Source organism: Topomyia yanbarensis, chromosome 2 (assembly GCF_030247195.1).
Source record: "Topomyia yanbarensis strain Yona2022 chromosome 2, ASM3024719v1, whole genome shotgun sequence".
Taxonomy (NCBI): domain Eukaryota; kingdom Metazoa; phylum Arthropoda; class Insecta; order Diptera; family Culicidae; genus Topomyia; species Topomyia yanbarensis.
This window is the reverse complement of record NC_080671.1, coordinates 441144278-441170307: the sequence shown is the minus strand read 5'-3', so window position 1 is coordinate 441170307 and position 26030 is coordinate 441144278. Positions and strand designations below refer to the sequence as shown.

General features: G+C 39.0%; 4 protein-coding genes and 1 pseudogene across 5 annotated transcripts; 3 read left to right on the top strand and 2 right to left on the bottom strand.

Moving 5' to 3' along the window:
- Positions 1 to 279: 279 nt before the first annotated feature.
- Positions 280 to 2853, top strand: LOC131681047 (uncharacterized; annotated as a pseudogene).
- Positions 2854 to 9487: 6634 nt separating this feature from the next.
- LOC131685622 (RNA polymerase II-associated factor 1 homolog) lies at positions 9488 to 11410 on the top strand. Its single transcript, XM_058969486.1, has 2 exons — positions 9488 to 9703; positions 9769 to 11410. The coding sequence occupies exons 1-2, from the start codon at positions 9633 to 9635 to the stop codon at positions 11318 to 11320; spliced, it is 1623 nt and encodes a 540-aa protein (XP_058825469.1). The 5' UTR covers positions 9488 to 9632; the 3' UTR covers positions 11321 to 11410.
- Positions 11396 to 13407, bottom strand: LOC131685623 (uncharacterized). The gene is made up of 4 exons (XM_058969487.1): positions 13277 to 13407; positions 12042 to 13209; positions 11843 to 11986; positions 11396 to 11780 (listed from the first exon to the last, which is right to left on the bottom strand). The coding sequence occupies exons 2-4, from the start codon at positions 13197 to 13199 to the stop codon at positions 11625 to 11627; spliced, it is 1458 nt and encodes a 485-aa protein (XP_058825470.1). The 5' UTR covers positions 13200 to 13209; positions 13277 to 13407; the 3' UTR covers positions 11396 to 11624.
- A 3924-nt stretch (positions 13408 to 17331) lies between these two features.
- On the top strand, positions 17332 to 19247 carry LOC131685619 (mannose-1-phosphate guanyltransferase beta). Of its 2 annotated transcripts, XM_058969481.1 has the most exons (3): positions 17332 to 17510; positions 17599 to 18008; positions 18068 to 19247. In XM_058969481.1, exons 2-3 carry the CDS (start codon positions 17847 to 17849, stop codon positions 19004 to 19006), a joined length of 1101 nt encoding a protein of 366 aa, XP_058825464.1. In that variant the 5' UTR covers positions 17332 to 17510; positions 17599 to 17846; the 3' UTR covers positions 19007 to 19247. The 2 variants fall into 2 exon arrangements, with proteins under 2 accessions (XP_058825464.1, XP_058825465.1); XM_058969482.1 differs by lacking the exon at positions 17332 to 17510 and having other exon boundaries at positions 17578 to 18008.
- On the bottom strand, positions 19241 to 20557 carry LOC131685620 (Bardet-Biedl syndrome 5 protein homolog). The gene is made up of 2 exons (XM_058969483.1): positions 20403 to 20557; positions 19241 to 20339 (listed from the first exon to the last, which is right to left on the bottom strand). Exons 1-2 carry the CDS (start codon positions 20456 to 20458, stop codon positions 19343 to 19345), a joined length of 1053 nt encoding a protein of 350 aa, XP_058825466.1. The 5' UTR covers positions 20459 to 20557; the 3' UTR covers positions 19241 to 19342.
- Positions 20558 to 26030: the final 5473 nt, after the last annotated feature.

Below are 26030 nucleotides of genomic sequence, written 5' to 3'. Positions count from 1 at the left end.
CCCATTAATTTTGAGTAAAAAAATCATTCCCTCTCCCTCGTTTTCCGGCAGTGAAATAAGGACAGCAAATTAAAATTACCTACTGGTAGGTAATGGATTTTAAGTGTGAAGGTAAACGTGTTTTAAAATCAGCAACAAATAGAACGGATTCGTATAACAGTTTTAAATTTTGAAACACAACTGTTCGAAATTATAAAACAAAACGCTCTGCTGGGGATGTGAATGTTTCAGTTCCAGTTCTACCTTGAAACTCCTATACAAAATAAAACGCTCCTGAACATGCCCGTAACGACGAGATTCGTCTGCCCGGCTAATGTCAACAGAGCTCTGAGAGTTGCATGTCTGGTCACAGGGGCAAACACGTCGTCGAAATCCACGCCGTAGGCCTGCGTTAACCCTTATGCCACGACTCTTTATTTGTAGTCAGATCCCAAGTCCCAAATATCTGTTATCTGTTTATAGCAATATCATATCAAATCATCTGATAACCCTGCTTCGATATTCGCACTTTAAAAAATTTAACATGTTAACATCATGTGTGTATCTACTGAATTATTTCAATCAATTGTTTTCCATGCGAAATTCATGTGGAAAGTTTATACTTTACGACTCAATAGTATGGCAATGAACATTCAATGGATAAAATATGTCGAATTCACGTGAAATTAGTTTGAATTTAATTTGAAACGCCACATGAAATGCTTTTTAATGGATTTTCATATGAAATTCAAAGAGAAATCATTTCTTTTAGTTTTTAACACGATAACGCACATGAAAGTGATGTTTAATTGCATATGGTTTTATCGTGTCGATTATTTTCAGTGCGCGTACACACTCAGTCCAGTATCTGAAGGAAATGACCGTCAGATCGTTGGACGATGTGTTTTCGGTTGCCAAATGAACCGGTCATAAATTTGCACTGCGCCAAAAGCTGGTTTTGTGGCCTGAAAGCATTTTATTTCAATCGGCTAGTACATCGAATGCAAGTCGGAATTATACGGCCGCTATTCCAATTGAAGTGCCAACAACAGTGGTAATCCTTCGAAGTATCGCCTACTGCCAACTTCCGTAACAGCGGAGTTATTAAATGACATTCTTCGCCGCAATGAGAAGGGGAAGATTGTTGCAAAATATTTTCAAAAACATCAAATCCTCGATGCCACGTACAGGAAGCACTTGGCCCACACGGTTGTCGATTACTACATCGCTAACGATTTATATTTTCCTCTACCCGATATGGCAAAATTTGCTGAATTGATTGCCGAACGTTTTCCGATTGAGCTAGCAGTAAATTTCTGGTTACATGTTGCATTTATCATAATTACATTGTCATTTATCTACAGGAAATCTACTACAATCCTAGGGACGCGAAAGCTGATAAGAAACATCCATCCGGTTTAATATACGATCGATTCCATAACCGGAATAAGAAAAGATCAGTTAAAGCTAAGTCTGCTACGGAAACGGAAAATATTTTCTGCGGTGGGACGGTGGGTAAACTACATGATAACGGCTGTTTAGCATATTTTTATTTTTGGTAATTTTCAGACATCACAAAGCTATCAACACTGAAAAACTGGCTGCGACATAACTTCGCCCCAGCAGAAGAAGTTCAGCTAAAGTGGAGAGAGTCAATGCCCTTGCGACTAAGAGCAATTATTAACGGAGTTGATATTGAAAAAACCGACGTGCTTTCTGAATGGCCTAGAATTCTTGATGATACTGGATATCTACTGGTGAGTACACTGTTGCACATTTTACACCATATTGAACTATTTCACAAATATTCCATATCTAAAAAGCATAATAAAAGTTTGGACTACCTGAGGATACAGTTGAAATTAGTACCCATTCGTTAATAGCAATATGTTTATATTCTAGTTAGCGACTACTGTTCTCTAATTGGCATGTATGTGCAACGCCAAACAACTGTTCTTGTAACATTAACGTAAATTGGACATTGGTGCTCGATTAAAAACATTCCGTTCTTTTTTGCAGATCGATTCGGATTTCGACTATCTCTTCGGAAATTCTGAGAAACTGTTCAATGATTGGGAACTGTTTGCTGATCACTTCCTAAACTATGTCCGAACAAATGAAATCAGAGACGACCACTCCCGGCAACTTCTGAGTCTTCTAGATGAATCGCCTGGTTGCCAAGGTAAGAATTAAGCTGTCCGCAGACGAGGTAACAGCACACAGATCACACCAAATATACATTGTAGATTATATTCATGCAGTAACACGTTGCTGCTTTTCCCGCTTGTGAATATCTAGCACGAAATTCATAGTGATTATTTTATGTGGCGTGTGTCTTGTTGTTCTGTCACTAATGCGTTAAGAAACAAAATTTAATCAAATAATCAACCAATTTTACACATTCCAGATAGCCGAAATTTGATTGTATGCTACGTGTTTCAAGCAATTACTAAGCCTACACGAAGCACTGGTCGAAAACTACCCACGATACTACAGGCACAATTCGATGTATGTTGTATTTGTCAAACGAACGATGACTATCGCCATGACCTCCGATCGGTGCGTGGGGATTGTGAAGCTGCGAGAATTCAGATGTCACCGCGTATATATGCTGTAGGTTGCATTGAAAACATTGGAGCGTTTTATGTCGTGACCGCAAAGTTTGAATATAGATTGCCGTCATATCTGCGTTGCATTGATGTGATTATAAAACTGAAACACGTAATCGGTTACAGCTTTCCAGAAAGTTGTGAGGTCTTCTGGTGCTTCGTGACCAGATATTTTTACGGGATCGACTACAAAAGAAAATCTAAAAACAACCAGCTTCTACAGTTGATCACCTATCTGGAAGCCCACCGAGGAGAGGATAAGTGATGGATTGCTATTTGTGCCCTACATTTTTTCGAACTATTAGTAACTTATTTGAACACATTCGAGTTGAGCATGGAGCTCCTGCTATTTCAAATTACAAGTGCACTGCATGCCAACCGGCAACACTGTTCAAGGACGTGCATCGTTTTAAGCGCCACATAAACCATTATCATTACTCATTATTTCAACATAGCAGTGCATCATCACACATCCAGTATGAAACAGGGATCCAAGCGTCTATCGTCGAAACCATCTCCAACGAAACTACCGAATACCTGACTGTACAGGAGTTATGCAGTAATAACATCGAAGACGAGGAGCGTGCAAAAAGTAAAGAAGAAGAAATATTAGAAATGAGAAGTAATTTAAGAGAAATATTCCTAAGTTTCACTATAAATTTACATAGCAAAAAAAAATCTAAGCAGGAAAGATATAATTGAAATCCAACATAACATTACTCAAGACATTCTAAACCCGATATTAGATACTCTTAGCAAAATATCAAATATCCAAGAAGATCCAATGCATTTAGAGTTAATGAGTGACTTACGCGATCCATTTAATTTCATATGTACAGAGCACAGGCTAAATACCCATCTTAAAAATTTGAACATGAGAGAAACTCCTCAAGTTATTCAGTATGAAGACGAAGACGGTAACATCGTATCGAAGGGATGTCTTACACCAATCAAATTTCAGCTTAAAAAGTTTTTTGAAACCGGATCCATGCTTAAACAAACTATGCAGAATATGGCAAGACTAGAGCAGACAAATAAAATATCAAATGTTGTAAATGGAAGTTTATGGAAAACAGTTAAGCCTATGTACGGTGAACGATTAGTCATACGATATTTTTTGTATTCTGATGAAGCAGAACTAAACGATGCTATAGGTGCACATTCGGGAACCCACAAAGTGTGTGGACTTTATTACAGCTTACCAACGATTCCTTCCCACTATTTGTCGCGATTAAGCTGTATTTTCGTAGCTGGGTTCGTTAAAGCATCAGATATTGCAAAACATGGGCCATCACGAGCGTTGAATGCACTCATTAATATTTTAATTGAGCTTGAACAAGACGGAATCGAGTTGATCGTGGAAAATAATGTTGTAAAAGTATATTTCGTACTAATGGGAATACTTGGCGATAACTTAGGCATGAATCTATTGATGGGATATACTACCTCATTTAACTCTCTTTTGTACTGCAGATTTTGCAAACTGCACAGAAACAAGTGTCAACAATCTGTGACATTGGATCCAAACTTGAGTCGAAATAAAGAATCATATGCAATAGATTTGACAAAAAACGTAAAAGAGTCAGGGATAAAGGAGGAATGTGGTTTTAATAGATTGCAGTATTACCATGTTGGAGTTTTCTCTGCGGTTGATGTAATGCACGATTTCTTTTCACATGGTATATGCGCTTACGACCTTACCTTTGTTTTCGAATACATGATTACAACACTGAAAATCTCATTGAATGTTATTAACTATCGCATAAAAATGTTTAACACAGAAAATCAAAAGTCAATTAAGGCAATCACACTACAACAAATTAAATTATCCTCATTCAAAATGACTGCTCGCGAAATGATGCTCCTTGTTCGTTACTTTCCCTTGCTTTTCGGTGATTTGATCCCCCAGAATGACAGAGTGTGGAATTTTACGATGTCGTTAGTAGAACTAACAGATTTAGTGATTCTTCCATGTTTTGATTCCGAAATATTAGAGATACTTCAAGAACAAATTATTTATCATCATACACTTTATCAGAAATTATTTGGCGCTACCTTGAAACCTAAATTTCACATACTTTTACATTACGTCGACGTAATAAAGAAAATCGGACCTCCTAGGTATACTTGGAGCTTTCGTTTTGAATCCATGCATCAAATATTCAAACAATATAGTCGCAACATTACATCACGAAAAAATGTATGTCTAACATTATGTATAAAAGCTTATATGTACTTTATGCAAAATATAAGAAAAAATGTCAGAGAATGAGAAGAACATTTCGTTTCGGAGTGCTGTTTGCATAAAAGTACCTGAATTGCCATATTACAGTGTTTTATCGTATAAAAGTAACTTAATTTCAGACGAATTCTATGCTTGTAAAGCAATAACATATAAAGGTACAGCATACAAAGTTGGAAATTTCGTCACCAAATCAGATCATAATATGCGCAAAGTTGAATTATTCGAAATTCGAAAAGATTTGCTGGTGCTCGACAATGAATTATTTTTAGCTTGTCAAACATGGCTTATTGGTAATTATTCATAGCATTTTGCATCGCTTGAAGTGCATGAAAATATTATATCAAAGTTTGAAATCTGTAATGTAACCTTATTTGATGGACCCCGAATACATGTATATAATGTAGATACAAAGAAGTTTATTAGACTTAAGAAGTGTTTTGTATAAGCATAAAATTAAAAAATAATTGAACAGAAATTAGCTTTTTCATAAATATATAAATTGTTGTTATAATAGGGACCTTGTGTTCTAAGCTTATAATTCCAAAACTTAAACAAAAAGAATTCGCCAATTGAACACTTGACCCCTATTGCGAAGAAAACAGTGTTTCCGTGATCGTAACAAATTTATTCTGGATTTGTTAAAAATCTCCTGCAAGCATTTTAATGATATCATTTTCATCATTATAAATAATAGTCCACTCACGTTTAGTGTTCCCTCGTAGGTAGATTACCTCGCTTTGACCGGGAAACCTAACCTCCAATCCAACTAACACTAATGGTTATAATATGGTTTTAATTATAATTCATATAAATTCAATTACTATCATCTTACCCGGGGTAAAGATTTGATCGGGATTAAACCGGCTTAGTTATAATCTATATAAGTTTAGAATAATTAGTATAACAACGAAATTCAATATTAGCGTGCTCTAATTATGTACTTGTAGCCGCAATCACTAATTGAAAGTAACCAACGTTTTCGCTCGTGGACAGCTTCTGCCTAGACTTCCTACAGCATGACACATCTTATCGGTATGTTATTTTGTTCTTGCCGAGGGGTCTTCCGAAGGGTTACAATAACCCCTATTCTGACAACTGGAGCGTTTACCCTGTTGTACTATTACAGTACTGCACACATAGTAAAAAGTATATCCAGCGGGATCAAAATTACTATGAACGAGGAATACTCTAGTTATCAATTTGACTGCTTTCATAGTAAAAATAAACACCATTCATGAAAATTAAATACTACACATATGGTATAATATACAGAATACCCAGGTAATTTGATATGGTATAAACTACTATTTACATCGTTGCAGTAAAAGCACAATATTATCAGCTGAAAATTGTGGGTATTTAATTTAACCCTCTAAAATAGTAATTTGAACCGCAAAAATTTTATGCGTGTACCTATCAATTTAACTAGTTTCACAGTGAAAACGACTATCATGCATAAACATTGAAATACTACAAACATGGTGAAAATCCAAAAAGTATGATATGGTAAAAATGACATGTGGCATGGTTATGATAAAATCATAGTATTATCAGCTGAAAATCGTGGGTACATTGTTTTTAATTTAACCCTCTAATATAGTAAATTTTACCACAACTTTCTTTTGCGTGTAGGTAATTTTAATCTGCTGCCCTTATCGACGTCAACATTTCATAAGGCATTAAATACAATATGCTCATGTTGAGAAAATGGCGTCTGAAAAATTTCCTTGTACTTTATATTTCCATTTATGAACAGGAGCTTGATTTAAGGACCAAACAACGTAATGCCGTATTAAATCAACCATATTTTCCGAATATGCCAGATTTATTAAAAGAATTGCAATTTGAACGATTTTTGCAGATAAATGTTTTGGTCCCTTTTGAAACATCGCACTGGTTTTGTGCCCTCTCCCATAATCTCTTTTCGGCGAGACGTTAGTTTATTGTTCATACGGGTAAAAAGGGCGAATAAGATTTGTAAACAAACTTTTATTTTGATGGTTTCTCTTAATTTACAGCAAATAATATCGTAATAACGGGTGTCGTAATATGCATCGACGCATAGCAAAAAAATGACGTGCTCTAATTTACAACATCGTATTATATAATTTCCTGTAATATTTCATGTCATATTCACTCACTAACGCTAGAAGAGGCTTATCCGATGTCTAACTTTGCCGAGATAAGATGAGTCGCAAAATTCTCCGTCTCTACAAATAGTGTGAGAATACATTTGCCGGATAAAGTTTATTTGATTTTTTCCTTCTCACCGGAGAAGGTGATAATATTTTAATTTCGTGGAAATCAATGAAAGCGCCAAAACATACACTTAATTTCAAAGAAAAGCGGCAAAGAAGTACGACAGACTGTTTTTTTTTTCGTGTTTTGGAATATCGACAGCAAGGCAGCGACCGCAAAAAAGATACCATGATAAACTCATTCGCTCATTCTCCGGTGGTTTTCTTTATCCGGAGAAATAACACGTTGTATTGATCCGGAGAAGTTGTGTGAGTGCCAATAACTTTTCGTGTGAAAATGTGAGTTTTTATTGTCGCAGCAGCAAATTATCCAGACGTATTTACTCATATGAGCGATAAATGCAATGCCTGCATATTATGATATTCAGTCCAAACCATGTACACAAATAATATCGTCGTTTGTGCATAATTTTAAGTGTACTTCCATCCAATATTACACCGAAATGGTTGCACAAGGGCCGGGTTGAAAAATGTGTGGATTAGGGTAACCAACCAAGTTTGAACCCCTAGAGGAAGTGAAATTACGTGAACGTCAAAAAATATTTGCTGGCCTATGTTTTCTAATGCAATACATGCACGAGTCTGCTGCAAAATTACTGTTCTTGAAACAAAACTGTCAATTGATGTTTTATACATTGACATAAACTCGAAAATGACATTTCTTCACAGCATGAATTTTTCACATTTCGGACCCTTCCACACTAATTTGGACAGTGTTCCAAGCATATTTTGGACACACTGAATGTGACTGAATATATTTTGGAAACAGTGAAGTTTTTTCTACTAAACTGACTCATTCTCTTTGCAGTATATTTAATGCATGAAAGAAGAACATAAGCAAATCAGTGACTGCCAATCAAAAATGGTACATTAATCTTTATATGGAAGGCTGACTGTATGAAGTATTTTTTTAGTTCTATCATTTTGAGAAATAGAAAAACTTTCGGTACAGTTAGGTTACTGCAGACTTAACAAAGCAGCATTAAATGTTAGGCAATAGAGTTAACAATAATATATTTCGTGTAACAATTCATCTGTAGCAGTAATATGGAGTAACATCCTCAAGCGGATGATAAATCAAGCTTCAAAGTTCGTCAGGAATCTTCTTGTACTAAATATTAATTTTTAAATTCTTTTCTTTAGGAGGTGGTTTCTTGTTATTCTTTCTAAGCTCAGTTTTTCTTTGTTTCTCTTCCTTTACTTTCCTTTTTTCTTCAGTTTTCGCCTTGTGGTATTCAACTGTTCGGCGCAATGTTAAAACAGCAGGACTACGTCGCTTGAATCGTGATGTTCCTGTCCGTGTGAGTGTTTCAGGCGATTCTAGGAATTCAGCAAACACACTCTTATTATCATTATTTAGCTGTGATATGTCTCTTAGATTTGTCAACATATAGCTCGTCGAATTCGACAAATTCGAACTACAAATGTTCTTCAACAAGGATTTCAGAAGTCTCCTCTTTGGTCATATTATGGTCTTCAATGAAATGTTCCTCAATGAATGATTTTCGACATCCATTGGTTTGAACATTTTTAAATAATTTGACCAAAAAGAGCAGGCGACCTGCCGTTACGAAATTTTTCACTTTTTGATTATTCTAAATCGATAAACAAATAGCTGTCAAAACAGAAAATCGAGGGGTGTCCAAACTAAGTTGATATCATTTTTTTAAGACATATTGTGGACACCATTTATTTAAGATTTTTAGATAAAACATTACGAAGAAACCTTTTCAAATACGTAACATGCATAATACCAAATCAGACAAACTAATTAAATCGATAAAAAATATTATAATTGTACATTTAAATCCAATTTGAAAATTTATCATTTCCACCGGTTCCTCTAGGTTATCGTTGAAACATGAAACGTTTTCGGTGATATTTTTGAAAACTGTGGATTCTATTTGATTTCAAACAATTAGAGATGAACAAATGATATTGAAACTTAATAGACAACCCAAGGAATGTAATTGCTGCATCAAACCAAATAAATGCAGAGAAACTTGGCAGTGTAGGAGGCAAATACATTAACAGGGTCCAAAATATGTAGGGGTCCAAATTAGGTTGGTGACGCTATTTCGCTGCCGGAAAACGGAACAGGGAATGATATTTTTAACTAAAATAATGAGATGAAGTTTATTCGGCTTTGGGGAGTATTTCAATATTTAATGGTAAAATTAACTCTCTCTCTCTCTCTCTCTCTTTCATTTTTCTCTCTCATTCATTTTTCATTGTAGGAAGCGAGGTAGGAAGTAGGCTGCAAAGATTTCAGATTACCTACTGCTAGGTAATGCAAGTTCTCAGTGTAATAAATTCGTTCAGTACGCAGCCATTTACGCTTATTTATTTCCTCGAATGCCCCCACCAGTGATGAGGCGCTACTGACGTGGTTCTGGTGACATTTGCATTGTAAAACTGCCACAGGTTGATTGCTGATGTGATTTTATCGAACGAAAAATAAAGCGTTTTCTGCTGCTCTTTCACGTTTTTCAAAGTAAAATTAGCGTCCAATGTGATTAGTTTGTGCACTAAACCTACAGGATGCCACCAACAATTCAGAACGGCTCAAATGGAGCCGATAAGAGACCGGTTGCTCGTCCACAAGACAAAAGGTAAGCCCTCTTCAAGCGAAGCTCCTCAGTGCTGATAAAATCAAAGGTACTTCGCCCTCTTTCAGATCCGAACTGATCACCCGCCTCAAGTTCTGCAACACTCTACCAGATATTCCGTTTGATCTCAAGTTCATTACGTACCCGTTCGAAAACGACCGATTCATACAATACAAGCCAACCTCGCTGGAACGGAACTATCGGTACGAAGTTCTGACGGAGCATGATCTGGGCGTGACGATTGATTTGATTAACCGAGATCTGTACCAAATCGACCATCTGGCCCAGCTGGATCCGGCCGATGAAAAGCTGCTGGAGGAAGACATCCATACGCCGCAGGATTCGAAGCGCAGTAGTCAGCATGCAAAGTCTGTGTCCTGGTTGCGGAAGTCTGAATACATTTCTACGGAGCAGACCCGTTTCCAGCCGCAAACTATGGAGAAGGTGGAGGCGAAGGTTGGTTTCAATGTTAAGCAAAGTTTGCGCGAGGAGACACTGTACATGGACCGAGAGGCACAAATCAAGGCCATCGAGAATACCTTCGATGATAATAAGAAGGAAATTAAGATTCATTACAGCAAGCCGGGTGTTACGGCGGTGGAAGTACTGCCGGTATTTCCGGATTTCGCCAATTGGAAGTATCCATGCGCTCAGGTCATTTTCGATTTCGATCCAGCTCCGATCGGTAAAAACATTCCGGCTCAGCTTGAGGAAATGTCCCAGGCTATGATTCGCGGTGTGATGGATGAAAGTGGCGAACAGTTTGTGGCTTACTTCCTGCCGATTGAGGAGACATTAGAAAAGAGACGACGGGATTTGGCCAATGAGACGCTGTACGAAGACGAGGAAGAGTACGAGTACAAGATGGCTCGTGAGTACAACTGGAACGTCAAGAGCAAAGCTTCTAAAGGTTACGAGGAAAATTACTTCCTGGTGCTTCGACAGGATGGAGTCTATTATAATGAGCTGGAGACAAGAGTACGTTTGAGCAAACGTCGTCAGAAGGCTGGCCAACAACCGAACAATACTAAACTCGTGGTTAAACATAGACCGTTGAATGCGCCGGAACATCGCATGCAGCGTTATCGTGAACGTCAACTGGAACCACCCGGCGAAGACGATGAAGAGGATGTGGAGGAAGAAGAGGAGGAGGAAGATGACATGGAAGAAGAGCTCCAAGAAACTCAGGAGGAGGACGACAAACAACTCGAGCAAGAAGAAGATGGTCAGGGCGAGGGCGACAGAAGTCGCTCGGGCAGTCGTTCCCGATCCCAATCACGTAGCGGTTCTGAGCGTTCTGGTTCCGGATCTCGCTCGCGATCACGTTCTGGCTCACGTTCTCGCTCGGGATCAGGCAGCAGATCCCGCTCAGGCAGCCGTTCACAGAGTGGTAGTCGTAGCCGTAGTGCTTCCCGTTCAAGATCAAGATCGCATTCCGGTTCCCGTAGCCGCTCGGGATCCAGATCAAAAAGCAGGTCTAAATCGAGATCTCGCTCGGGATCGAGATCCCATTCCGGTTCGAGAAGCCGGTCCGGTACCCCGGCATCGGGTGGAGGATCACGCAGTCGTTCTGGGAGTCGTTCCGGAAGCGAACGCAAATCGGGCAGCGAGTCGGAATAAAGTGAACTACGCGTTTATTTTTCATTATTACTTTCATGTATGACGATTGATACCGGAAATAAATCCCACTAAAACTAAACTAGCTCAAAATCCTTCCATGAATATATTTTTCTTCCTGCTCTCAGATAGCATTGTTCAATTCCGCAATTTCGAATTGTTTACAGTGAATTTTATTTGTGTATAGACATAGATGCCATTAATCATTACCTATTACTAGCAAACGCCGCCGTTGAGATGGTTAGTTTTCAAAATGAGTAAAATTATGCTTGAACACTACAAAGTAAGTTGATATATTATTTGAATATTACTGTTCGATGGTGTTTGATCCAGTTAGGGGAATTTTTGGCCGCCGTCTTCCTCTACGAATTCGTCTGGGCATAGGGTTCTCAGTTTGAAGCTTAGGACCAACAGCTCTGGCCACTTCTGGATTTCCTCTCCGTGGGCGCCGCTGAGGTTTGTCCTGCAACAAAAAAAAAGTTTACTTCAGAAGGCTTAATAATCTGAGTAAAAACTAGAGCTTACATAATCAAAATCGTCGAAATCACGACGGCGAGTGTATTTAAATGGAAGACGCTGTCTGCGGTCTTTCATCCTTCTCCGATCATTGCTCAACGCTGGATTCTGATTTCCTCTTACGGGAAAATCTCGTTTATTTGTTGCTGGTCTCTGAAATCAGTCATTTAAATATAGTTACTCATAAATCGTAGGCATTCCGAATTACCTTAAAATCGGGTACAATTGCCCTGTCTTCCAATCGGCGAACTTTCTTTCGAATAGGGCCAGTACGATCCAACCTAGCAGGTGGCACTGCTGCTCTTTTGTTACCCTTCATTAGCTCGGGGTGTTCCCAATTACGAAACATCTCAGGAATGACACCATGCATAAGCGAAACCATTACCGACCGTCTGGGACGACTCCGGAAGAACTGGGGACTTTCGGCGATCGCTTTCAGTATTTCGGCCTCGACATCCTGCTCGACGAATCGTTGCCTTTGGACCTTCTCAACAACCATCTTTCCCTTAAAGCGATCGTTCTGAAAAGTATCTTGGTCGTCGCGAAGGCGAAGCTTTGTCTTAAACTGCACATATACGCCGTTTAAATCTTGCTTCGAAATGGATACAACTTCCCCAAAGCGCCGGAAATATTGCTCCATGTTGGATTCGATTTCAAGTTTGTCCTCAGTTTTGACATGTTCGAAACGCCACGACTTATGACTTGCGAAATATACCGGCTTCCGACCGCTGTACACATTCAGTTTATAGCCGTAATACAGATCCCGATGACACCACTGGATCGCACGGTTCGCATCCTTCTCGCAGCAGAAATAAACCAATAAATCGTAAAGACCAACCAGCTGCTGGTATTCTTTGAAAAAGTTGTTCTTCAATCGGAACACCACAAATGACGGGATGCCCTTGGATGCAAAATACTTATGAATTGAGTGCGCACAATTGTAGTCTTTCCCGTACTTTCCGAACAATCGAAAGTTGCCGACGTAAACAGGCCAAAACGTACCCAGTACCCAATCATCCTTGCATCGTGGATCCCGTATCGTTGGCCGAAAATCCCTGTCTGTGTAGGTGCGCGGTGCCAACCGATCCGCAGGACAATCCCATTGCACAGACTCTGTCACCTCATCAAGAAGCCCGTCCTCTCCATTTTCATCCTCTGGGTCCGTTATCTCCGCTTCATCAACAACCACGAAATCATTCAGATCATCCGGCATCGGTTGGAAGTCGTCATTGCCATTGTCCTCCTTGGTCTCCTCAGACGCCGCTGTCAAATCAATGGTATCTTCCTGTGGCTCCGCTTCGTCGATGGATTTCTCCACAGCTTCACCCTTCAATTCTGAAGCCCCATTTTGCTCAGTCGATGTCATATCCAGCAATCTTTTTTTTTTGAATAACGACAAACATAAGTCAATATATGCAATCAAACATGTCAAACAATACTTACATAGTAGATGATGTATTAAAAATGGAATATAATACGATATTATGGTTACTGTAAAAAACCAACGCCGCCTCACTGCAGAAAATTTCACTGTTTGACACTAATGACTTTTTATTTTAATGCTTTCAGAACGCATTCATATTCTTGGTAGCGTCCTGTATTTGGAATGGTAACTACAGACAGGGCTGCCAATGCTACAAATTATTATGAGTGATCGGATAAATAAAAACCTTAACAGTTACACTCGGTACCATACATTAACCATTCAAGTATTTTGGTTCCCGAATAGAAATATACAATAATAAAACCATGATTTTCCTTGCGATAGTACAGTAATTTTACAATAAATCGTAGTGCTATGCTACAATACAAAAACAATAAACTATAACGTGTCTATAGTAAATTTCAATGTAAAATCGACTTTTAGTGTAAAAAGGAGGTGGTTATGTATCTTAACATTAAAAAATTCAATTTTTCTCCTTACATTTTTTTCTCGAAAACAGTAAAATTTAATGTGAATTTGCTGTATCAGTTTTTTTGCTGAACAATAAAATTGATTGTTACATGAAATTTTATTGTAAATCTAGTGCGAGAACTCTGCATCGAACAATACGGTAAAAACTATAATATTTATTGCTTTATGATTGTTTGTAGGCTAAATACTATTGTAAAATTATGTTCGGGTTGCCTTTAGATTTTTTCCCTATTTGCAAAGTGGACAACTAATGCGCATCTTGTGTGCATGTTAGAGAATCAACTTGCGCATTATTCTCACCAGTTGCGCTTTAGTTGCACAAGATGAAAATTGGAAACTAACCGAAAGGCGCAAGTACGCTATATCGATTTTCAACTGCATCCAGAATAATAGCCAACACAAAGGTTATCACACAGATAACAGACGTTTAGGCTCGATACAAAACATACAAACGATACAAACCCGCTACTGAAATTCCGAATAAATCAGTCGTCTGAAACATGTTTGGTTAACGTTTGTAGGTGGCGCAGTGATCGATGCAATGCAGTCGGCAGCGATGCCACATGTTTTTGTGAAATGTCTGTAGAAGAATAATTAAAATGTCTGTAAAAGTCTGTAGAGGGTTGAGTAAATCCTATTTACACTAGGTTATTACTTTAAAAGTGGCTTGAAATTAGTAAACTATTGTGAAGGAATCACTCGTATTCGAATCAAATTATTCTAGTATAATTTTGTTAAACACTGTTACTTTTTTAAAAGTCTGTAGATGTCTGATTACGTCTGTAGGAGACCATCAAAAGTCTGTAAAATACAGACATGTCTGTAAATCTGGCATCCCTGCCAGTCGGAGTCCAGCTGTCAAACACGTGTAGCAAACAATTACGTAGATGGCAATAATGAAACACGGATTTCCAACGTTTATCAATTTAAAAGTTTACACAGGTTTTTGTAGAAATTTTGTTCTAGCCTAAATGTCTGTTATCTGTGGTTATCGTTTGTTAATAATATAAATATAAAAGAATTGGAGTACTTCAACATTTGTAAGTTTAAAAATACTATGATCAATATGGATATGGGGCGCATTGAAGAAATCTTTTCGTATAATAAAATGCAATCCTAATATAGACCATCCGATGGCGTATAACTTTTCTTGTATGATAAGGTTTATAATAACGATATGGAATACAATTGACATATCTTCATGGATAATTTCAATTCTATGGTGGGTTTTCAAAAGAACGCAAGTAAGAGCCTCTCTTTGTTTACATTCTCATTTGATTATTACGGCGTCACTATAAAATTATCCAATAATTTTTCAGTGCATATTAAAAGACGACAATTTTGTCTAACATATTATGCAGAGTTAAGGCACAGACTAACAGACATAACACTATGAGGGAATTCCCTCAAAAACATCGATCCGACAATTTTCCCAGTGCACTAGCTCCACCTTTTATTCGCAGTCCCAAACACTCATTTACTGGTGGGTTACCCCTCAGGGTTGGGGAACAATTTTTCACTAGTTGTTTATCCCCCATATGCTTGTTTATATGTCAGTGGCGACAGAATTTCAAATGTGGCCACAGTCCCAACTACAAACAATATTTAAAATGATCGTTAAAGCGGGCGAAGCTTTGTTTTTGAGTGTTATGTCTGTTAGTCTGTGGTTAAGGGGTAAATGTTAAAGCGACCGAGATATTAACAGAAGAGAAAGTAACAAAAGAGTGGCTCTCAATATACTTATGTTCTTTCGAAAACCTACTCAAGAATTGTTCTTTTGATTATTCCTACTATTCATCCTGACACCAAGCAGCGTCATTTTGGTTTTGTGTCGTGTAAAAACAGAAAATGACTCGAAAAGAAACGGAGAAACGCAAGCAATTTTACATATTATTTTGACATTGAAAATGTCTTACTGCACTATCTGGGGCAGGGTGTCATTCTAAAATCAAACGATGTCACGTTTTTGCGTCACTATTTTGAACGCTAATAACTTTCTTATTTATGAACGGATTTCCGTCTGGTTATCACTAAACAATGCGGAATTAACTGAAATGATGTTTTATTGCTATAGTGTTTTTGCATTTCAATAGTACACTATTGAAAAACAAGCAAAAAAGAACAGATCTCGAAAACGTGAAAACTCTCATACATTAGTCAATCTATCCCCGGCAGCGTCGTCGAAAGGAAGCAGCTTAGTGATTCAAACGAACACGAAAAGTTATAAATAAATGTGCCGTGTGCCTGTTTGAATCAGTTGTTGCTCTTTTGCCAGCCAAATAACATCGTATCTATAGCGTCTCGTACGGCAGATTCACTATCCGGATCCCAGCTGACCTAATTTATCCCAGTTAAACTCATTCCGGAACCGGTTCGGATTTCTGAATGGAGTCATAATGGATTCCGACTCAGAATCGGTTGTTGCATTTGATTTGGAATCCATAATGACTCCATTCAGGATTCCGAATCAAATTCCGAATGGTTTGACCGGGATATAGCTGCGATGACCCTGCAGCATCTGAACCTTCTAGATCACTGTTGAAAATAGGCAAGTTATAATCGGCACCTGCCAGACAAAGAATTACTACCTACTTTAGGTATCACTGCTACCGATGTCTCCGGTGCAAATGCTATCGCATGATAGCGGCTTTCGTGGTGGACCAGCTCCAGCTGGATCCATTCAGAGCACAGCAATTCACTTTTCTCCTGAAGTTAGAATGATTTTATTTTAATTCTATTTCGCTACGTGGTATATAAAAATGTTACCGAGCACATAAAAAATTAACGACAAATACGTAAACAAATGTCGAAAAAGAGATACAAGCACGACCTGCTCGGATTAGATATATCAAAACGCGTTGCCATTTCTTATTATTTTTCAGGATTTGTCACTTGTCAAGCGAAATTCGTGCATAGGGTTCTTTAAATCTAGTTTTCGGTGAGTCAAAAAATGATGACCATTGTGTATGGGACCTTGGCGTATTTAATTTGTATTTGGCCAATCTACATCAATCCGTTCAGAATTACAGCCGTGATTCGCTGGTTGGGCCCCGCTTATGTCCAAAACTCTTCAAAGGAGACGTTACCCAATTAAACTCATTCCGGAACCGGTTCGGATTTCTGAACGGTGTCATTATGGATTTCAAATCAAATGCAACAACCGATTCCGACTCAATCGGTTGTTGCATTTGATTTGGAATTTATACTGACTCCATTCAGGATTCCGAATCAAATTCCGAATGGTTTGACCGGGTAGTAGTGTAATTGCATCTATTCACATCTCTAATCATTGTCAGATTGATTGTCAAAGTAAATTTGAATAAGATTTTCACATTCAGATGCTTTTAAGTTGGACAATGGTCCAACTAGCGGATGTCCAACTAAAAAGCGGTCATGTTAAAAAGTGTCCAACCAGCGAATCACGACTGTATAAATTATAAATTCACCTCATCAACAAATCACGGAGTGTCGTTTCCCTCGTTTAAATATGGTTTTTTTTGTGTGTGCATATCAAATATTATAAGTCGGATTAATAACGAAGTACTGTAGACGGTTACCAACACAAGATTCTGACGGCCAACCAATGTTTGTGTACGTTGTGCTTTCTGTGTTGGACTAACCGGTTTTATGGTTTTATCATTCTAATCATTCTTAAAAGAGCATTCAAAGTTCATTCAAATTCGAAAGATATTATACTTTTGATATTCGCTTTATCTCGGATTTGACCATAAGTAATTGCAGTGGTAAGCCGCCCTAGTAAAGGTATAACCTACGCAACCAATTAGCTTGCAACCGTCTTTTCACAAGGCGGCGTATATTTTGTTTTTCTTTTATTTCTAATGACGTGTAGATAAGAGCATCAGCCGAACGACGAGCGCATAATCAGCAGAACCTGTTTGCACTCATGTGAGTATCATCTGCCAAGTTGGAAGTTTTGTTGCTTCCCTCCCCCAAGTAAGTAAACAAACTCGATCTTCACCAACTACCTCGGTTTGGAGGATTACCCTCTCGCGGGAAGTCACTCAAGTGTTCCAGCATCATTACGTGTCAGAGCAGTGGATCGATTAGTCACTTCGAAGTGTATTGAACAGAAACATAATGGGAGCAGTTGGAAAAATGCGGGCGCTAATCTTGGTCGGCGGATACGGAACACGACTGCGGCCGCTCACCCTGAGCACACCAAAACCGCTGGTTGAATTTGCAAATAAGCCCATTTTACTGCATCAGATTGAGGCTCTTGTTGAGGCTGGAGTTAATCAGGTTAGTTACTGGGGAAAAATAGTGCACTGATGAAAATGCCATGAAATACAACTTTCTAGGTAATCTTAGCGGTATCCTACCGTGCGGAACAGATGGAAACCGAGCTGAGGCAAAAAGTGGAAAAGTTGGGGGTGAAACTAATTTTTTCACATGAAACGGAACCCTTGGGTACAGCTGGTCCACTGGCGCTTGCCAAAGAAATCCTGTCGGAAAGTTCTGAACCATTCTTTGTACTAAACTCGGATGTTATTTGTGACTTTCCGTTTAAAGAGCTGGAACAGTTCCATCGACGTCACGGCAAAGAAGGTACTATCGTCGTAACCAAAGTAGAAGAGCCGTCCAAGTACGGTGTTGTGTTATACGCCGAAGACGGTTGCATTAAAAATTTCATCGAAAAGCCTCAGGAATTCGTTAGCAATAAGATTAACGCAGGAATATACATTTTGAACCCATCAGTGCTTTCGAGGATACAACTGAAACCGACCTCGATCGAAAAGGAAGTTTTTCCTATCATGGCCCGCGAACAGCAGCTATTCGCGTATGAGCTGAACGGCTTCTGGATGGACATCGGCCAACCAAGGGATTTCCTGACCGGAATGTGTCTGTACCTGAATTCCGTACGCCAGCGGCAACCGGAAACACTGTACAATGGTCCCGCAAAGTATGTTGGCAATGTGCTGGTTGACCCAAGTGCCAAAATCGGAGCAGACTGTCGAATAGGACCGAACGTGACCATCGGTCCGGATGTAGTGATCGAGGACGGAGTATGCATAAAGCGATGTACAATTCTGCGTGGTGCCGTGATCAAATCGCACTCGTGGCTGGAAAGTTGTATCATCGGATGGCACTGTATGGTGGGCCGGTGGGTACGGCTAGAAGGTACTACCGTCCTCGGGGAGGATGTTATTGTGCAAGATGAAATCTACATCAACGGTGGACAGGTATTGCCTCATAAGAGTATAGCGATAAGCGTTCCCGAACCGCAAATTATCATGTAGTGGAACGCTACGGCCTGTGTAAATTTTTTTATTTCTATTATGTTTTGAACTGATCCGTTCTGCGGGCCAGGTCATTGATGACCAGTCAACTTAGGCGAAGGTACAGCCTTTGGTGGGATAACAAGAATCCTGCCGCATTTACAAGTTAGTGTTTGTTCGAGTAAAAACATTCAGGCGTTTTAAAAATATTTTTAAATTAGTTATATTTTCTCCGAATCCAATATATCTGCATTCCAGACCATTATAATAGTTTTCATTATTACCGTTTGTTATATCTCACTCATCCAAGGACTAAGATATTGCAGCACTATCCCGCCATCAATGCGATTGTATCACTCAAGCTGTCGTCGTAGCTGAAGTCGAACTTGGCACTATCTCCCACAGATCTTTGAGGGTGTATCCCTCCTTGATCGCTTCCATGGCAAAACCGAGCTCCTTGCAGTAGAAAGGTTTCCGTTGTTTGCCCCCTGCATCCGATTCGGCCAGATATGCTGTGAACTTACTGTTGATTTCTCCAGCGGCTGATTGGTCCAACTCTTCAATGTCCTCGATTGATTCCGTGGGCGGTCGAACAACATCCGGTCTCTGTTCGTAAAACACGCCGAAAAGTGGCGTCTCCGTGTAGACACTGTGCAGCGACTGTAGCTCTTTGTAGACATCCGCCAGCTTGTCCTGTGGATCAACGCGAAAACCAAGCACATACGAACCGGCCGTATCGAGCGTCTGGATCACTAAGGCAGGTCCATACTTGGACTCTCGAATGCGTATGTTTGAAATTTGAAGATAGGGAAGCGATATATTGAAGCTGTTATTCATTTCGGCGAACCAGATCAACCTAACATTGCTGAAGATGAAAATTCCCAAATTACCCTGATCGCTTGACAGGTTCCAAACACCGTTGATCTTGTTAAATACCTGCTCCTGCGGTAGCACATTGAGCTGGCCAGCATTAACGATCGACGAACGTAGCTTCAGTTCCCGGTAAAGAAACGAAGCTTGATACAGTCGATAAATATCGAAAATTGCGGAAAAGTGCCGCGTATTGTTGATGGTAAGATTGGTGAAAACGAATTCGAAGCGGGAGTTGTTACCCACGCTTAGAATGTGCAAAGCTTGTGTAGTTCCCCGTACCTTCGAAACCACCGTTTTCGTGTTCATTGTGAGCACGCAAGTAAAACCAATCGACAGACTGAATCGGTTTGTGGTTACGGAATACCAAATAATCCGTAAATTGGTCACCAACAGGCGACCTCGATCTCCAAGGTTACCTTTAGTATCTTCGATTGAGTCCAAGATCTCCAGAATCTTTTCACCACTGCGAATCGTGTTATATCTGCAAGCAATTGTAACATACAATATATGATTGACCACGAATGTAAGATCGACGTTTACTCACATACTAACGATGTCAAATTTGATCTCTCGATCTTCCCAAACAGGTTTTTGGTTCATGATGGTTCAATTCAAATTCCTATTCCGGACAACAACGTGAAACATAGAAGTGACTTGTTGGTTTTCTGGTTGCTAAGGCAATCCGAAGGTAGCGTGATTGTCGTTGATGCGCATGTGTTCCCATGGTGGAACAATCACAATTAGCAGAAATTGGCCCAAATGCCACGCTCTCCTGGTTGTTCGGAGAATAATGCAATGGTCTCTCATGGTGACGTTTGTGCCATTAGATCTTGCGTTGCGTTGCGTTGCGTAAGCACGGTATACTTCGTAGATTGCAGACTGATGACTCTCATTTCCAGCCAGACTACTTGAGGAGCATTGTTTGGGAATAACAATTGATCCAGTCCAAGCGAGAATTTCGCCTGAGAGCCACCGTTGCGGGCCACGACCATCTTTACCGTAACTTGGGATGAGAAAGGAAGTGTTGATGTGGTACTTACTTAACGGAAGGCCCCGACTCAGTGACACTCCCATAAGTACCACGGATTGGGTAGTGGGTGGGTTGTTAGTCAGGATTCGCTTCAAGCAAGCGATGCGACTGAGAATATACTTTCGTGCATAAGATGTTTGAATAGTTTATTGACTGAAGGATACGTAAATGTTCTAGGCGTTTAAACTCTGGGTAATCGTCTATCGAAATTGTTTCATCGAAAACAACTTGAACTCCGAACAGCCGGCTGTCGGGAGTGTTGTCGACAATGTAAAATGGACCGCAAACAATGAGTTTAAAAGTGGTATTGTGGAACATTCATAAATTATGTCACGCAAAGATTACCCAACACTAACTAAGTCTCTGTCATATTACCACGTTATTTTTATCCTTGGTCTAATACGAATCAAATGACTTTAGTTTTTCCTTCATTTTGTAGTAGCACATTAATGCCGCTACTTGCAAAAGTGTTCATGTTCCATGGAATTTCCTATATACATGGCGCAATCGTGCGTAAAACGGCCGATTGCGTCAAAGCACATGACGTGCTTCCCTCCCATTTATGTCACAATTAGTCATATCTCTTCCTCCTAATAGCGTGGCAGAATTTATAAATCGTCCTTAAGCATATTGTGATCCCGTAACTTGAAATTTTCCACCTCGTTCGAGTAAATGCTGCGTTCCTAAACGACATTAATGATGCACGAATCAAACACCCCCCGTTTCCAAATAGTACGTACTTATTCTCAGCTCAGTATAATTAACTGATGAGTTAATGGACTAAAAGTAAACCATTATATATGACCATAAATTTTTTTTTATGTTGAAATGATTGCCGCAAATTGGTAATTGGATTTGAATTGATCTTGCGAATTGTCAATTCTCCACCCTCATACATAATTCAATAGTCATATACTCAGACAAGACCATGCGTATTTCCCACACGCATTAAAGACCCAGTGGACTCGTTACCTAGTTGGTCAAATAAACACTAAACAAACAAATAACTTAGTTTGCTCAGTCTAAAGAAATGTCAGCTCGATTAGCATCAACCGGCGGATACGTGTTCCCTTACAATGCCATCAAATGAAAGTACATTTAAAATTACATACGACAAAATATGTGCAATTCAGAATATAACGAAATGAAGATTGCTTAATTATTTGCATTTAAAAAAAAGACCGGAAAAATTAGTTGCATAACCAAGGTGGTTCATTTTCAAAGATAGCACTGCTGATGAATCACTTTATAAAAATAGGTGATAAGGGACGCGGACGAAAATAGCTGACCACCGCCTACGTTTGTGCCATTAGATCTTGATTGCTAAACTAGAATCGCTGACGTACCAACTACCAGGACAATCTTCTAACCTAACATGTACGAAGGAAACTATTTCGGATACAGCTCGACCTATATGAAACAACACATCTCTAATTTTGAAACGTTAACGCTCAACAACCCGAAAGTCTCGAAGTACACGAGTACACCATGTTCAAATTTTCTACAGGGCTTGGGATGTAATGTACGAGGCATACATGCGGCCGTTATGATCTTGAAAGCTTCATATGCTCTTCGATCGTAACGCCCGCATGTATGCCTCGTGCGAAAACTGAAGCGACTCTTCCCACTGAGAAGTCTAAAAAATTGTTTCAAAATCGTCCAACAAGGGTCCAACGATGGACGTTTGTTGAACATTTATTTGGACGTCGTCCAACGTATGTCCACCTTCATTGGACGATTTTGAAACCAACCGTTCTGCGAAAAACTAGGGATGGGTAATGTCCGGGACATAACAGCGATGATTATATTCTTAAAATTCTGCTTGTATCTCTTTCAAGTAACTGAATTTACGCATTAATTTTGATTCACCAGGCTCAGAGAAATTTTCCTGGAGATTTGAATAGTAATCTTTTCAGTAAAACAATGTTATTACCTCTCCGCATTGAATACAGGTATATGAACATCTGTCAATAAAAGTTGAAAGCTTGCGGTAAATTTCTGCCGATAACAGTTAAGGAATGCTGATTATTTATTCGAAATTTAAATTTTGCGAATTACTAGTAAAAGTAACATGTTTTAGTCAAGAATTTTTAACATTATACAGAAAACTTTCACACAAAATAATTGTCCTAGGCCAACACCCCGGTTATATTCCGGACATTACCTACCACTAATTTTTCTCATTTCTTTCAAAGTTTCAATTTTAAACACAAATATCATTGTATATAATGATTTAAACAAGCAGACAACACCGAGCAAAATTTACATTGAATTCCCATAAAAACGTCTTATGACTTTCAGACATAAGGATTTTAAATGGGTTTTATAAATGTGTCTTATGATTTGGAGGGGAAATTTTCCAAATCCATCTCTTATTATTTTCATAAGACAGTCTTATAAAATTTATGAAAATGTCCGAATGAACGCCATAGGTGCCCATTTATGAAAATTGCTGACATTTATAAGTAGAATACATAGTAGAAATAACGATTTCCATAGAACAGTCTTATGAAATTCATTACAATGTTCGAATGAATGCCATAAGTTTTTTATTTATGAATATTATTGTGCATTTATATAAAAAAAGAACATGGCTGACATTTCTTGAGCATTTTTAGTAGACAAAAAATCAACAGTAAAAATCAACCTTGAGAGGATATTAGGTTTTACACCAACCGACATAACCATACAAAATGAGCCGGATGAACTTCGTTTAAGGTGAAGATATGTGGAAGCCACGTTGCTAGGCACCGACTCGCTTGTTTACATTGAGAAAAACTGAAATCTGAAGTGAAAATTCAAACGCACAAATGAGAGTTTTCGAACATTTTCCTTTGGTCATCTGTACATTGGCAGAAAATTTGAAGTTTTGTTAGTAAACGATTAAAGTTTCGCGAGTGTTTTGGCAGTGGTGTGTGAAAAAAGTGCATGTGAAAAAGTGTAATGAAAACGATAAAAAGAGTGTTTCGAAAGGAACCCCAAGTGAAGAGGGGTGATATTTTGCACAAAATAGGAGCTACAGATGGCATTCCGTTAAAAACTCGGATTGATTGTATAGGAAAATATTCTAGCTTTCTTAAGTAGCAGTTTCGTGGCACACCATCAAGGTTAGTGTGTTGAAAAACGTATTTTTATATTTGCTCATGTCAGATACATGGATAGGCAGGGGAGAGGGGTGTGTGCGGCGTAGCAGCTATGTTGTGGCTCGCATGTATAATGTCCTTAACAATCCTCGGTGTTTTGTTTACATGCGAGTTACGTGAGTTTGAATGTAACAAATGGGCACCCGTTGCACTCCAGCTCACGCAACTGACAAAGTAAACAAATCACTGAGAATTGTCAACATTCGACTCGAGAGCGCGATAGCGAAAGGTTGTGTTAAAGTGACCAGTGTCTTGAGAAGATATAGATTGAGTGTGGAAAATTTACAAGCTGTTTAATTGAGTAAAAGTGAAGTGGATTAATTTAATTGAGGAAAGGCAAAGACAATATAAGGAAAAGCGAACACGAAAAATAAAGATATGGCGGAAGGAAGCGGAGGTCGAAAACCTCCAGATCCGGATGAATCACGTGGGATCGACAAAATGGAGACCGAAGAAAAATTATCGTTCACCTACACAGCACAAGACCCAGCTCCCTACAGAGTGTACGTAGAAAAGGTAGACAAAACGAACAGGATCAATAAATTTTCACTGGGATCACAACTACAGAAAATCGATACATTCCGCAACAACATAACGGAGATGAAATATCTTGGTAGGGACAAAATCATCGTGTTCTTCAATAACATGGTAAAAGCTAACCTAATTGTCAACAACGAAAAAATGAAGGAAGATGGCTACCGAGCATACATACCACGACACGTGGTATGCATTTCCGGTGTACTAGCCGGTATACCTACAAATATCGATACGGAGGAGATACTAAAGGAAATTGACTGCAATGTCCCAGTGGTTGGCGTAAACCGTCTCACGCGATTTGAAGAAGGAAAGAAAATTCCAATAAATAGAGTGAGCGTTACATTCAGGGCAAATTCTCTACCAGAAAAATTGCGACTTTTCTGTACTACGTGCAAAGTTAATCCGTTCATTAGACGGGTGGACTTTTGTAAAAACTGTCACCGATTTAACCATAAAGCCAGTAACTGCAGAGCAAAAACAAGATGTGGTAAATGCTCAAAGATACACGAGAAAGACGATGACGACTTTACGAACTGCTCGAATGAAGTTAAGTGCTACTACTGCAAGACAACAACCCACAGGACCACAGATTCTGAATGTCCCGAGCGTCAAAGACAAGCAAGCATCAATACCATGATGGCACGGCAGAATTTAACGTACGTGGAAGCTAGAGAACTGGCAAACCCGTTTCCAGTAAATAACTCATACGACCTTCTAGCAAATATCCAAGATTATCCAACGGTAACAGAGAGCTACGCTAAGATGGCAGCTGGCAGATACGTTAAAAGAACCCCTACTTTTCAATCTGGAGCCCCAACGGAGGATCAAGGAAAAAGCGTGAAATACAATACAAGTTGGGAAAAAGAAAAACAAACTGAGGACGAAGCAGTATACAAAAGAAAAAGATTGGATAGGCCCGATAACAATAGCACAGTGTCATCATTTAAAACAGCAAAGCTAAGACCCGACCAGAAATCGTTCAAGGACAAAGCCAGGAATGGTACAAACAATGATAATCCATTTGCCGTCACCGAAAAGGAGAGATGGGAACACGCTATGGCCGAGGCCACTAAGAAAGCAGAGGAAACTGCAAACCGAAACACTAAAGCGAACGTAATGAGCTTTTACTCAGCACTTCTTCAAATTCCAGAAATAACGGACATAGTTCAAACAAAGATAAAACAATGCTCTAAACAATATTTAAAATTCGACGATTGCATAATATAAATCGGCAAACAGTGAAAATTCTTTGTAATTAACTCGATTTTTTTTTACTTTTACAGAGAAACTGGACACGTTAAAATTTGTACAATGCAACATACAAAGCATCACAAAAAACAAGGACGAATTACAAAGAATTCTACAAGAAAAAAACTATGCGGCAGCTGTTCTCTCAGAGACGTGGACTAAGATAGAATTAGAAAAAACAAACCAATATAATATACATAAATACCACAAATTT

Bases quoted from the DNA above. Each gene is read 5' to 3' on its own strand.
- LOC131685622 (XM_058969486.1), top strand. From the start codon at position 9,633: ATGCCACCAACAATTCAGAACGGCTCAAATGGAGCCGATAAGAGACCG. The intron at 9,704-9,768 runs GTAAGCCCTCTT...GCCCTCTTTCAG, and splicing joins GCTCGTCCACAAGACAAAAG to ATCCGAACTGATCACCCGCC.
- LOC131685623 (XM_058969487.1), bottom strand. From the start codon at position 13,199: ATGACATCGACTGAGCAAAATGGGGCTTCAGAATTGAAGGGTGAAGCT. The intron at 11,987-12,041 runs GTAATTCGGAAT...GACTGATTTCAG, and splicing joins CAATTGTACCCGATTTTAAG to AGACCAGCAACAAATAAACG. The intron at 11,781-11,842 runs GTAAGCTCTAGT...TTTTTGTTGCAG, and splicing joins ATTTCGACGATTTTGATTAT to GACAAACCTCAGCGGCGCCC.
- LOC131685619 (XM_058969481.1), top strand. From the start codon at position 17,847: ATGGGAGCAGTTGGAAAAATGCGGGCGCTAATCTTGGTCGGCGGATAC. The intron at 18,009-18,067 runs GTTAGTTACTGG...ACAACTTTCTAG, and splicing joins TTGAGGCTGGAGTTAATCAG to GTAATCTTAGCGGTATCCTA.
- LOC131685620 (XM_058969483.1), bottom strand. From the start codon at position 20,458: ATGAACCAAAAACCTGTTTGGGAAGATCGAGAGATCAAATTTGACATC. The intron at 20,340-20,402 runs GTGAGTAAACGT...AATTGCTTGCAG, and splicing joins AAATTTGACATCGTTAGTAT to ATATAACACGATTCGCAGTG.